At 39.2% G+C, this 13863-nt stretch overlaps 1 protein-coding gene across 1 annotated transcript; it reads left to right on the top strand.

Annotated features, from left to right (window-relative positions):
* Positions 1 to 7503: 7503 nt before the first annotated feature.
* Positions 7504 to 11254, top strand: mych (myelocytomatosis oncogene homolog). Its single transcript, XM_027010775.3, has 3 exons — positions 7504 to 7665; positions 8425 to 8982; positions 9495 to 11254. The coding sequence occupies exons 2-3, from the start codon at positions 8436 to 8438 to the stop codon at positions 10028 to 10030; spliced, it is 1083 nt and encodes a 360-aa protein (XP_026866576.2). The 5' UTR covers positions 7504 to 7665; positions 8425 to 8435; the 3' UTR covers positions 10031 to 11254.
* Positions 11255 to 13863: the final 2609 nt, after the last annotated feature.

Below are 13863 nucleotides of genomic sequence, written 5' to 3'. Positions count from 1 at the left end.
AAAGTTTGCACATTTTATAGAAACTGGGACATATTGTCAAGTGTTCTATATCCCTGTCCCACTCTCTACCTCCATTTATATTTAAAATTCAACTTTGAATCCCCTTCTGAAAATTTAGTGATGTCTGAAATGAAGAAGATATCTGGGTTTAAGCCTCACTAAGACCAGGGATTCGTTATAAGAAAGTACAAAGGATGAATTGAATACCCACTGTTGAGTAGAGACAATTCTTAAGAGATTCCTGTGTAAACTATAACTATAGTCCTTATCAGGTGGTTTCCCCAGTAGCTGCCTTGGTTGTTTGAGGTTTTTCCAGCAAAGGGACTTTGCGAAGTCAGCATTCATGTGCTACATGAACCAGTCAATAAAGCCATAACGATTTGAAAGACCATGAATACAGGCCTTATTGGAAATCTATGGCACCTTATAGTGATCCATGACAGCCATCTCACTGATGATAGATTAGTGAAATCTGAATTTAGAGTGCTGTTTAACTTCTTTGCTCTTGCTAATCTGTGGAGCCAATCTCTGTCATAAATTTTGTTAATTCTGCTTTGTGTTACACAAGATCCAAACCATTACATCATGTTGAAAGAAACAAAGTAAATGGTTTGGATAGATGGGGGAAAGCATACTCACCCTGATAGTTAATGCATTCTTCATTGATTAGGGGAGGTTCTAGAAGGGGAGGGCTAGTGGTATTGTATACATCAGCCTTGTATCTAAGCATTGGGAGGTACAGGGCTGTATTGATCTGACTGTTCTGGACTTGCAGTATCAGTAGGCAGTTGCCCTGCAGTCTGATGAGCCATCCTAACAGTGCTCAGATTACAAAGAGATACAAGGCCCTGTCTTCATCAGGCAGTTAGCGTGACCAAAGCTTCTATGTATTGCAAATACATGAGGGCATAACCAAAATGCACTTGGCATTTTGTTTATATAAAGATATGGGTGAAACAGGTGACACAAATGTAAAAGTGGTGATGAGTGCCTTATCAGACAAAGTATTAATTTCACATTCATGGCACATTCAGAAATCAAGTATTGTGAGGGGTAAACAGCCCTAACTCTCTCCTCATATACCTTAGGTAAGGGGGTAGTAGTAGTAGAGTCATTGAGTGTAGCCTACAAGCCATCACAAGATGCCAGTTATACAACAGTTAACAATCACCTCCATCTCCTGCCATTCTGTATCCTATCTAGGACCATCAATGACATCCCATAACAATTGCTGCACATTCCCAGCAGCTGCAATGTCACCAAATAGGCACATGAGTGCACTTATCAAAGAGTTCAGATGTGTCACTGAGTTTGCAGCCTGGGACATCTTATTACAGGAATTTAGTAGTAATACTCACACTGTGCCTATGCTACATTATTTACGTGGACAATCTATTACTTTCCAATATTGTTGTAGAGCATCATGTGACATTCTTTATGCAGTACTTAAAATAGACTCTATGGTGTTAATACAGAGCCCACGAACATAAACATTTAAATAAGAAGCATGGCAGTATGATTTAATTATCTGCCCATTCTGTTTAATGTGGTTCTAGCCACATGACAGATTTTATTTTCCACCACATACATGGCAAATGTACATTGTTTTAAAAAGTTTCAAAATGTACAATATGGAGATGTGAGTGGCCACCCATAAAATCAGTCAGTCTGATTGATAATATGGTTTGTCCTTTGAAAGAGCACAAAATGTTAAATGGTCATGTGTCATTCATGGCAATAGATGAGTTTTGTAATGTAGGGTAGAAGTGAAACCAGGTTATGTAACACATGAGGAAGTGAAGAGGACATACAGTACTGCAGGAGCTCCAATCCAATGAAATCCTAAGCACTAATTTATGAAATTCTTCTAACATTACATTTGATCAACAATCATTGTGAATACTAATTGAAAGTCTAATGACTACATAACTGTACTTGTTCATTCATTCATTCATTCATTTATGCATTACACTTCTGGAGGCGTGTGCCCCTATATTTATTCATGAGCATACAATATTTACTTAATAATTGCACAAAAATGGTTTCCCAAAAGGCCAGAGGTCTGTTTGAAGAAAATAGGGGTAGGAGAGAGATTTAAGCTAACAGTGGTGTTTAAACTGATATAACACTAACTGCTCTGAAAGTAAAGCTCAAATGTTGCCCAGGAACTCAGTGCTGCTATGAGTTAAATTCAGTCAGCTGACTGCTCTGTCAGTTGCTACTGGGTTTCTCCTTCCTGAAGTGATAAACTCAAGTAGCTACTTAAGATACTACATCTAAATATATGTCTGAGTTATTTAACTTTCATATTTCACAGTTTGAGGAAAACCTATTGGTATTTATAAATGATAATGTTTTAAAATGTTTATTTATTTATTCATTTTTCATTTGCATCTGTCCGAATGAAAACACATTGTTTTAAAAGTCATCGGAACTACAGTTCAATTAAAAGGTGCAACTGAATGAAACTGACCACTCACTTTCACTTTTGTGGCTACACAATGTCAATTGATACAGTCCTACTCCTAAACATGTTGGCCCATGTGAACCGTCCTCACATTTGGGAACAGGGATGAGAAGCCAAGAAAATGCTTGGCAAGTGTATCAGTTGGCACAAGTGTAAGTTGGCCATATAAAGCCAGCCAGGCCTGAGGAAGTGGTTCTGAGAAGCTGGCTCTGCTGCTCCAGTGAATGGTGGACTCTGAGAAACGCTGGGTGGCTTGCTTGGCATTGGGTGGCAAGTCGTGTGGACACCAACTGCTGACAGAAGACATGCGCCAACTCTTTGCCCTACAAGGTGCAGACGAGAAGGAGCACACTGCTGAGGGAATTCTGTCACCTGACTCCATTGGCATCTGGGGTAGTTTGACACCATCGTGATTGCACTTTTACACACATATGCTTTCTTTGCACACTATAAATATAGACTTACTGAGGCAATGCCTTGCCGCTGGCTTTCTACTCATTCACTGTCCTTTCCACTAGATCCACTTTCTACTTCTGCCTTGACCTGAGTCATGATTCTGTCTGTCTCTCTCTCGTTCTCTTTTGATCCTCCTCTCCCCATACTATCCGTGTTTGCACAGTTACACATGTATTCTTGAGTTCTCAAAGTTCTAAGAAATGTATCCCCCTCTAATTCGTGGAGGAGACATTGCATTCCCCAAAATATTTTCTGCCAAGCTGCCATCTCAGACTCTTTTATCTCTTTATTTACTCCTCCCTACTTTTAATTCACTTTTTAAATGATTGTGCTTAGCTTGCTGTATTTTGGTATTTAATAAATGCGCCACTGTGCAATATAGAGAAACACACCTCTTAGACATGCCAATTAGTGATTTTTTTACACAGAAAAGTAATTGCGCTGTAAGGAAATGTGACTGATGTTTAGATTCCCAGCTGTAGTCTGAACCATCAGAGATGAGGGAACATTTAGGGGCAGCGCCAGCTGGGAGAGACTCCTAACTCAAAGAAACACATGTTCCTCAGAGGGACCGGAATCCCAGGGCATGTGTGGGGGTGTGTGAGTGAACGTCTGTTTCTTATTCTAACACTAAGCTCCTTCTGTTCCTCTGATAGTGTCCATGGTAGATGGACCTGTGTGTGTGTGTGTGTGTGTGTGTGTGTGTGTGTGTGTGTGTGTGTGTCTGTATGTGTATGGTTTTGGGGAAGCTGTAGAGGATGACTGTAAGGCTCCACTTTTACACCCTTCCCCCCTTCCCCTAACACACACACTCCTCCTTTACATTCAAAATCTTTACACAAGCGCTCTTTCTGTTGCAGCACATGCAATTCCTCTGGCTTGAATGATTCATTTTGAAATGAGGCATTGAAAGAAGCTTTTCCTAAGGAGAATGGGGAATGATCTAGGATCAAGATCAGTATTTTTGGATTCATTATTAGATAATTAAGACATATGTTTTCTGTTAATATACATTATTGCTGCAAAATCGCTGTGGCTGAATGAAGATCATTTTCTTAAATAAAAATACATCATTATTTTTGATAAGAAAATACTGATAATGTATTACATGGATAGTAGATCACTAACATACAAGTACTTTATCACAGTTTTGTTTTACAATATTAATATGCCACAATACTCTTCACAGTTCTGTTTTAAAATATTATTAACCAGCATTTAATAATAAAGTTATTGTAAAAAAAATATATTACATTTTGTAATAAACTGTTATAGTAAAACTCTTTCATTGCCATTTTGCAGTCTAAAATATTTGATCATTGCAAAAACCAACCAACCAAACAAACAAACAAAAACACAATTAGTCAGTAGGCTCTTAGATCTTAGTTGCCATGCTTTCGGAACACTGTGTGCAGGGGTCCTGTATAAGGCTGGCTTCTTCATTGTCCATGTGGTGAGAAAGACATGCCAAAAGCAGAAGTAAAATGTTCTGTGCACACTTATGGCTGTAGGCAGATGAAAAACTAGCCACTTCATCATACACATAAATGCACTTTGTGAGGGATAGTTGGAAGATTTTGGCACCTGGAATAAGTGATTGCTGATTGGATGCCTGAAATTCACCTTATTTTTCAAATAATTATGAGCCAGAGATTATATTTTACATTTTTGAACTATTCTAGGATCATATTCCATCTCCCATATGATCATGTTTATTAATACAGGTACTCATGTTTATTAATACATGAACTTATGCAGAAACTGAATCTAGATCTTCTATTCAGAGAAATCTGACATGCAAATCGTGTTCAGAAATATTTTTTGTTTTTACATGAGATCATTAATTGTGATTCATTGTTCAATTTTGTAAGTCACTCTGTATTAGAATGTTTGCTAAATGCCATAATGTAATTTAAATGTAATTCACTTACATTACTTCTACACTTCTACACTACATTACATTACACTTACTTCTACAAGGAGTTTCCCAAAAACAGAAAAGACACCCTAATAGTTAGTTATCTTTGCACTGTGATGCTTCGGGAAGTTGGGCCATAGTCAGTAGTTCTTGTGTTTGCATAAACTCAGATGCAGACTGAGATGGGTTGAGGTTGCCCACTGAAACGGAGGACTCCCATTAAGTAGCTGCTTAACACCCAACCCCCCAATCCCCACCCCCACCCTCCTTAACACACCCCTCATGTTGTGCTCCCACTCAGGAATCAGTTGCCCTCTGCAACCTGAGATAATGGAAATCCTGCTGGGGCTATCTCCACCACCTAACAACATATCGTTGTTAGGACTATGTATGTGCTTACTAGCATGCCTATCACCCAGCTACAGGCAGTAAATGTGTTTCCTTACACACACACCTCCTCCCCCACCCCCAATCCCCAACACACACATTAAAAGCCACCAACCTCCTGGCACTTCTTAGGAAAAGTGTGACTAGTGTTGAAATAGCTGATTGCCTAAGGAAAGTAAAATCGTTATACTGCATGGTGGGCTTTTGGCACACACATGAACCCCCCTCCACATGTCCCCCTCTAGCCAGCATTATCAGGGAGACTAGAGGACATAAGCCTGTAAAGTTGCACAGTCAACCTGCACTTACAAAACCTCACTGCAGAATACAGGATGGGGAACCTACCCTAGGTTTACCAGTGTTAGCTTACTCAGCAAAGTCACAAGTCAAGCTCTGATGGGTGAAGCCATGACAGGTGAAGCTACAGCCATCAGGATACAACAGTCACTGGGGCACATCTATACTGCAGCAATTCCTTCTGTCAAACTAATAAATCACGGAATGAGTTAATGAATGGCTGAGTAACTACTTAAAAAATAACTGATTCATTTTTATATACCACTTATTCGAAGAAATTATGTAAAGAATTATGTAAAGAAGGGAAATCAGTATGGCGTATTTCTATACATCTAGCTTAATATAATATGCGCGGTATTACCGACACCTTAATACACTGAGTAATCTCTTTATCGTATGTCTAACCACCCCTAAGTTTTTATATACTATAGCCTATCTAACATAGGTTTATTTACGCTTGTTCTTTCACCTTAAAGGTAAGTGGTTGCATGTGGTAAATACTGTAAAGATAGTTGATAGCTGAATGTGAAGTCAATGACTGCTGCAAACCATTTAAACTTACTCTTTTCTAGAAACCTCTCTGAGCTGTCTCTCTTAAGAACCACATAGGCTAGTCACAAGAAAACAACAAAAACTGGTTTGGCACTAACTCTCCAAATTAGCCATAATCCTTGGTTTTAAGAACAAGACGAGAGGTTACATTTACTTCTATTTCCATACTGTGTTTTATAAGAGACAATGACGTTATCACAAACTCAAATTCAGCTCCAGATCACAAGTGAACAAGGCCATTGGTGGTGAATCGCCATGATGAAGAAACTTAGAGAGAACTTAATATAAACCCCCAAACGTGTTCTTTATACCACAATGAAACGTCAAAACTCCGTTTCAGTCGATCATAAATGTATCACACTACAGCCTGCGCGTGATCCTTGTCGAATTCAGTAGAATTCTATTCCCATCCAGTGGCCTCGAGGTGTTGTGTTAACTCATACTCCCTGCCTTTTCTACTTCATTGAGCTGCAAAACTGAACGATAACTGAATGAAGCCTCGTGCCAATAATGTTTTACTATAGTACAGTAATCAACAATTATATAAACACTATAATAATTGCAAATACACACCTGGTTTAAAATATGAATCAAATGTGCAAATACTTTACAATGTACAGGTCCGTGTTAACACCACAATGAACTGAATTAGTTTGATAGGTAAAATGCTTTGCTTTCTGCATTTGCATGTAAGAACAAAAGCCTCGAACGCTCAGAGGATTCTCCTCTAAACTTTACATCCATATATGTCTTAAGAAAGACACAGGATAGCATATATGGTGCAAGAAGAGTTGTAGCAGAATTCTCTGTTGTGTGATTGGGGGATAACTACACACGTGTTACGTTGTTTTTTTTTTTCTCCACGTATTATCACAATGGAACTTTTGTTATGTAACAGACGTGGACTCGAAATCCAAGTGTATTCCACGTCATTTAGTGAGCCGAGATACGATCGAATGTTTTAGCATCAGATAACATGAGCACAAATATAATGCGTCTGTTATTATTCGACAAATTCCCCGAATCCCGAAGTGCTATATGCACTTTCATTTTCCCAGACTTGTAAGCTATTACTACCCTTGCGCTAACCAACAACTGCACCCGGCTTTTGTGAGCAAGGACACGTGTTAACTGTAAGCCAACTCCTGTTCTCATTTTTCTTGGAATTTCTGTCGTGCATGACCACCTCGTGGTATCACTCCGCGTATGCACTATTCTATTCATCTCATATCTTTGGTTTAGAAAACTGTTATGATTAACATATTTTACGAAAAGAACGACCTGATAGAACCGCATGCATAGAATAATTTGGTATAATAATGATAATAGTTTTGATTCAACATTTTTCAGGACGAAATTGGCGCGAATTTTTATGTGGAAGGACACAGAAAAGCACTTCGGTAATATAAAGTTAAATCCCTTCTCTGCCACACCTACTGCCTTGCTGGACCGCATGGTCTTTTGACATGATTCTTGGGCATTCAACAATTTCTCAGCTTTCGTTAAATATTGCTTGCATTCACTAGCTACTGTTTTGACAACGGGTACAATTATTATTTTATTGTTACCGTCGCCGTTGAGAAATAAGGTAAGAAGCCTTTCACTGTTAGTCCGGCGTTCTACAGAAGTGCCTCATTTGCCGGTATGCCGGCTGAATCTTTGTAGCAAAGCTAGGGTAGAGTAAGATAGCTAGGTTATCTTAGCTAACTGGTTTTTATATATATATATATATATATATATATATATATATATATATATATATATATATATTACATTCTGGTTTGTCGCTATTGCTAAATCTTGCAAATGTTTGCATAAAAAAAAACGTTTGTCATCTTTACAAATAGTTTAAGGAAAGCAAAGAAACATTGTTTAAATCGATGGCTTAGAGTAAAGATTATAGCAATAAGTGGGGGGGAGGCGTGAGATTTTTCCTTTTAAAACACAATCGTGTGAAATCTTCGACTCTGCCAGCTGGGGTAGCTAATGGGAACAGAATTTGCCCTCATTTTGAATTTGAATGGTTGATTTTAATATGCTTGTGTAATTTGGAAACTTTGGAATTAAAACAGTATATTGGGCTTTCCAGCTGTTAAAACTACTGATGTCACCATAGACTGGGGGGGGGGTGGCTGAGACCGGTTGAAGACCACCCCTCAAATTGGGCGGGGTTAATCATTGTAAACAGTAATAAAAAGTTGCACTTGCCGGGAAACTTAACAATTTGAGCAGCCTTGGCGGAAAACGTGCATGCGTGATTCGTTGACCGTCGTTACATACTGGATATATTTAAATAACGACTAACGAAGGTTTGTCTTCTAAGCTTTGGTCATATTTTACCTTCCAGGTTCAGTCAACATGCTGCCCAGTTATTCTCCCTCGCATGACTGGCTTAACGAGTCGGAGCCGCTGCTCTTTGACGATGAGTTTTGTCAAAGTCTCATTAAGGACTTACAGTCCATTCCCACGCCGCCCCAGTCTCCCCCTTTGAAGACCGGATTGGGAAAGCCCCTGTCGAATGTGGATCAGCTGGAATTAGTGTCCGAACTTTTACTCGAGGACAACGACCTTTTCCACTTGAATTGGAATGGTGATTTTACTAGTGGCAACGTTGGCCATGCGAGCTCAAGCAACTCCGTTTCTGACGACTGCATGTGGCATTGTGCTGCTGAGAAATCGATCGAGGGTAAATTGTCCGTACTCTCCACTAGCCCCCTTCTCTCCGACATTGACACCGAAATCTTTGCCGAAATTGCCGGTTCTACGTTGGACTGCCACAATGCGGCGCTAGCATGTCAGCTTCTTGATGGCGAGGACTTGCTGCTGGACAGTCCAGAGCAGAGCGAGTCATCTTCCGATTACGGTTCACTCTCGGCTGGCGGGGAATCTTCTGCAAGCGATTCTGGTTTGTGACATTTATTTTCTCCAGTGTGGTGCTATAATTTTTAATTTAAAAAATTAAGTGGGTGAATATATTGACTGCTAACGTCTATTTTGTATTGCTCAACTATTTAGTAGAAAGTACAATATTCGTCAATGACACGTGACAATATGTTCCCCTTCCGATTATATGTTCTTTTGAGTTTAGCACAAATTAGGTTAGGTCTTTTAATGCCGGAGTGTGTGTGTGTGTGTGTGTGTGTGTGTGTGTGTGTGTGTGTGTGTGTACGGTGAAACCAACACAGAAATGGAAAAGGTTTCTATTGTTTTCTGATTTAACTTTAAGCCGAACATGCATCACATCAGATATGAGGGGAAAGCCTTGATTGTCTGAGCAACTTAAATTGGTTATTGAAGTCAGTCTACTGTAGCAGTAATAGCACAGTGCTTTTTACTTGTCTAATTTGTTTTTGTCTGTAGTATATACTTGTTTGTTGACTTGCCTAATCTTGTGTGGTTTCTGCGTGTGCTCAACAGAGGAGGAGATTGATGTGGTGACGGTTCGGCGTTGCAGCACTCTGACCCGCTCGCAACAGCAAGAGGAGAGCCGGCGAGAGCAGCAGCGTGCGCTGAAGCGCTGCCACCTCGAGATCCAACAGCAGCACAACTACGCTGCTCCTCGCCCCGCCTCCCCCCCGCCCCCCTCACCATCACACAAGCGGGTCCGGGGAGGCGCAGAGTCTGGCCGGGTTGCACAGCACACCAGCCGCTCCCGGAGCTTTGCCTCGCGCCACAGCGCTGACACAGAGGACGAGGAGGAGCGACGGAGGACCCACAACGTAATGGAGAGGCAGAGGCGCAATGAGCTGAAAAACTGCTTCCTGCGCCTCCGTGACAATGTCCCTGAACTGTCCAACAATGACAAGGCCTCCAAGGTGGTGATTCTAAAACGGGCAAAAGAGAGCATCCGGAACCTGGAGTCCGAAGACCAGAGACTGCGTCTAAAGCGAGATAAGCTGAGAGACAGGCAGGAGCTACTTAAGGCCAGACTGGAGCAGCTGAAGAGACATTGACTGTAGCAGGTGGTTCTGGGACTGGAGGCAGCCTGTATGCTGGCTGATTGAGCAGTTCAAGCATGTAGGCTGGGTGACAGTGATGCAGTGCACAAGCATTGCACCACTTTTGACTGATTGTTTATCTCTAAGGAGATGGCTAGAATGTTTTTTCCACCTTTTGGAAACTTGCATGTTTAATGCAGAGTTGTTCTCAAATTAGTCTTTTGGAGTTATCTTTAGTCTTAATGAAAGCTGTATTTTATATACTATATGTTTAGCTGATGAAATTGCCCATCTACATCATTAGTTTGGAAAAATTTGTGTCCCTTGATAAACATTTTCCCTTTGTAAATGATCTACTGTTATACTATTTTGGGCTGGATCCAAAAATGTAGTTATATTTCTGGGGAAGAATGTTATGTCTGAGTTACTTTCTTTACTAAGGGAAAGATCATGTTGCCACTTGTTAGAATCTGATCTAGGCATATTTAAACTGGAAAGACAAGGCCAGTTGGATGAAATTTGAGCAAGGCTTATCCTGTTTAGTTTGAAGTGTTAAAAAGGAGTGTGTGTACTTGAATTCCACTCTTTTGTCTTTTCAATATTGTAATTTTTTCCTTTATCTACCTCCACCAAAAAACTAGAAATTTTATTGCCTTCATAATGGCAAATGTACAGAATCATTCTGCTTTTTTGTTTGTAAATATTTGTTAATTATTGTATTATAACTTATTTAGCCTTTTTTTTTCTTGGATATTTTGCATTTTTTAGCACTTTGTTTTATACAATTATAAAAAGTGAAAATGCATGTAATGTCTAAGTCCGTTATTTCCTTCGCATTGTTTACTTGCACACTTACTGATTATATTTGGACAGGTAGAATATTGTACCTCAAACAAAATGTATGGTCCTGTGGTTAGCTGTCATTCTGATGGTTTAAAAGCTCTCCCAAGTTAAACTAATAGTGATTGGCTTATTTTAGTTGAGTACCGGACTCACATGCTCCTTAAATATTCCCTCCATAAAATAAATGCCATAGCTGGGCTTTCTGTGGTAAGGTTTCCACAACTGGTAATGCTTAGAATAAGTAGATAATAAAAGGATGCGGTTATGGTGTCTACCCTTCCATACACACTCCACTAAAGTCATGCAAAATGTAAATACCTGATGCATTGTATAAAAAGCTTGTGTTCTTTCCAGTCAACCTGGACATTCTTGCCCCAGTAAAGGTACTGCCAAGTATGCCAGCTTCCATATGCTTCTTACAAGTGCTTATCTTCTACATGGACACACTTGTTCACTAAGGGCTATGTAATAGTGACAATGCACTCCTGGCCTTTAAAAGCTGTGCCATTGCAGTATTGTCACAAATGCCAAAGGTATGCACTGAGTAATCTCAGACATTCCAAATAAATGTTCGCTGGGTGTTCCGATTCAAACAATCGAGCATTTGTAAATAATTTTGTCTGAAGTAATCCAAAATTATGCAGTGTTTCAGCACAGTTCTATAACATTTTAAACCTGGTGGTTGCTCTTGAGTTTTCAGGAGGCTGACTAGAAAGCTTAAAAAAAACCCATGCATATCTGTGGTACTCAAAACACTTGAACTGGTAGAAAACAGATTTCTGTTGTGGTGGACACATTGGGACAATGTGACCACTGATGTGCCATTACTTTCACTTTACCACATTCTACATGCAAAGGCAATTACTGGTTCCATAGAACAAAGAAAGTACATTTGGGGTTATAGTTTAATAGATTTGTTTATTTGACCTGAAGTCATAAAATAATGCTTAAAAAGATCCCTTGAAATACGCCAATATATTTATGTTTTTATGATTATACTCCACATTTATGGTTTTATTAAGCTTATCTAGCGTTGTTAGCTAGCCCAGTGTTTTAATGTTTTATCTTAGCCATTTATTAGTCGTCTACCCTCAACTGCATTTTATACATCTGGAGCAGTAATCTGAAAGACACTGTTCACAAGATAATCTAAATACAAATGATAAAAACCTCGAATCATAAAAGCCCATGATAATGGCAATTCACTGCTTAGCTCTCCCTCAGTAGTAAAGTGACTACTACCAAGTCCTTCACATAGCACCGACAAATGGCACAATGTGCTGATGGCTCTTGAACAAAAGTGTCTCAACGAGTTTTAGAGCTCCATTGTTCCCTTTCATCTTTTGTGGCAGTAGATGCTATCAAGCTGCCTAAAGAAGGGCTAGTCTCCAAGCAGTCTGAGTTGGAACGACAGCATTTCTGTCTGAAGCTCAGCCATCTTTTAGAATGTAAATATACCACCACCTGAGCAGATCCTGGGTACTTTGGAGCACAGAGGTGCTAATGAAACTGCTCAAATGGCTTTGGATGCCTTTCATTTTATAGAGAATCAGTATGTGGCCTATGTCATGTCATATCTTTTAGTAAAACATTCAGGGAGAAAGGTGAAAATCACTCTCTTCAGTGTCAGATGCAGCCAAATAGCTATTATTGAGTACAAAGGAAAGGTTTCATACTGGAAGTTGTGAAAATAATAATATATATGAATCCACAAAAATGTAAACAATACTCCCCAGAGCAAACTGCAACAAAGCCTGCCAATTACCCATGCAAATAACTGAGAAATCATGTGAAAGAGTATTTGCTCTTTTCCATATATTATGAAAAAATTGCTAGGGTCCAGTTCAGCAAAAAGGTTATCAGCAGTTAGATCAAAGACTTTTTTGAAAAGAGGAAGCAATATACGTATGCCCACATATCACACACCCATGTCAATGAATGTTCACCTGACACCCCTCAGGGTAGCCAGAAGTGAGATATCACTTAGGATTCCCTAGGAACATTTTCACATTCCAACCTTTTTCACATTCCAAACCTGCCCCAGTCTTTATCACAACTGATAAGAAAACAACAATTTAGTGATCAAACACAATCTTTTGTATGTCCTCTATCTCACAGTTTGGCCATGCTCATCCCAAAGAGTGATGCCTTTAGCCTAACTGGCCAGAGAAAGAGTCAGACAAAGAAAGTATATAGAGAGGATGCACATTCAGGAAAACGTAAAGAAAAGCTCTTCTGTTTCCATATCTTCTTAAATAGGAGAAGAGCAGAATTTGTGAATTTGCCTTTATCTATTTGAAGCCTGGGGTGTTCACAACAGCTGTTCTTTTTAAAATTACCAATGGATAGCAGTTTGTTTGCTTTAGCAATCCACAGAACAAACAAACAACAAACACATAAAACAATAACAAAAAAGTGGTGCTTTAAAGAAAATTACCAACATTTTTTATCTCCATGTTTGTTTCTTTAATGGCTCCAATTAAATCAAACAAAAAACCAACATTGCCTGCATTTTGTCTCTCATCCATTTTTAGCTGATGCAATATATTTATTTCTGTTCAAATTTGTGACGATTCTGATGTCATGTTTTGCATCAGAAATAATTATGAGGCAATCCATTAGTACATTTTTAGGTGATGTACCTTTCTTTATTAAAATGATCTTTGTATGCACACATCTAGAATTAGGGGATCCCACAAATCCCACACACAATAATTTTGGAATTTGCAGGGGATAGTGCTTTTTTAGACTACAGACAACCATGTAGTCACAGCTCCTATCAGGAACTGTATGTATAAAAGCTCAAATAAATATATTGTCATTTATATTTATTTGTGTCATAACTTGGCAAAAGTGTGAGTAATTTTATTGTAGGGGTTTATTAGTTTACATGGTCCATTAGAATTGCTCACGGTGTCTTCCATGGGAAGGTGATGAACGAAGGAAGGTTGTTTTTGTATTATCATTTCTCCTGTCCAATTCAATAAGACATGGAGGAAGGTCTG

This window comes from Electrophorus electricus, chromosome 7 (assembly GCF_041902795.1).
Source record: "Electrophorus electricus isolate QZ-2024a chromosome 7, ASM4190279v1, whole genome shotgun sequence".
Taxonomy (NCBI): domain Eukaryota; kingdom Metazoa; phylum Chordata; class Actinopteri; order Gymnotiformes; family Gymnotidae; genus Electrophorus; species Electrophorus electricus.
Note: the sequence above shows the minus strand (reverse complement) of the source record. Positions and strands in the feature narration are given on the sequence as shown.

Coding starts and splice junctions, on each gene's coding strand:
- mych (XM_027010775.3), top strand. CDS start 8,436: ATGCTGCCCAGTTATTCTCCCTCGCATGACTGGCTTAACGAGTCGGAG. Junction 8,983..9,494: donor ATCTTCTGCAAGCGATTCTG/GTTTGTGACATT, acceptor TGTGCTCAACAG/AGGAGGAGATTGATGTGGTG.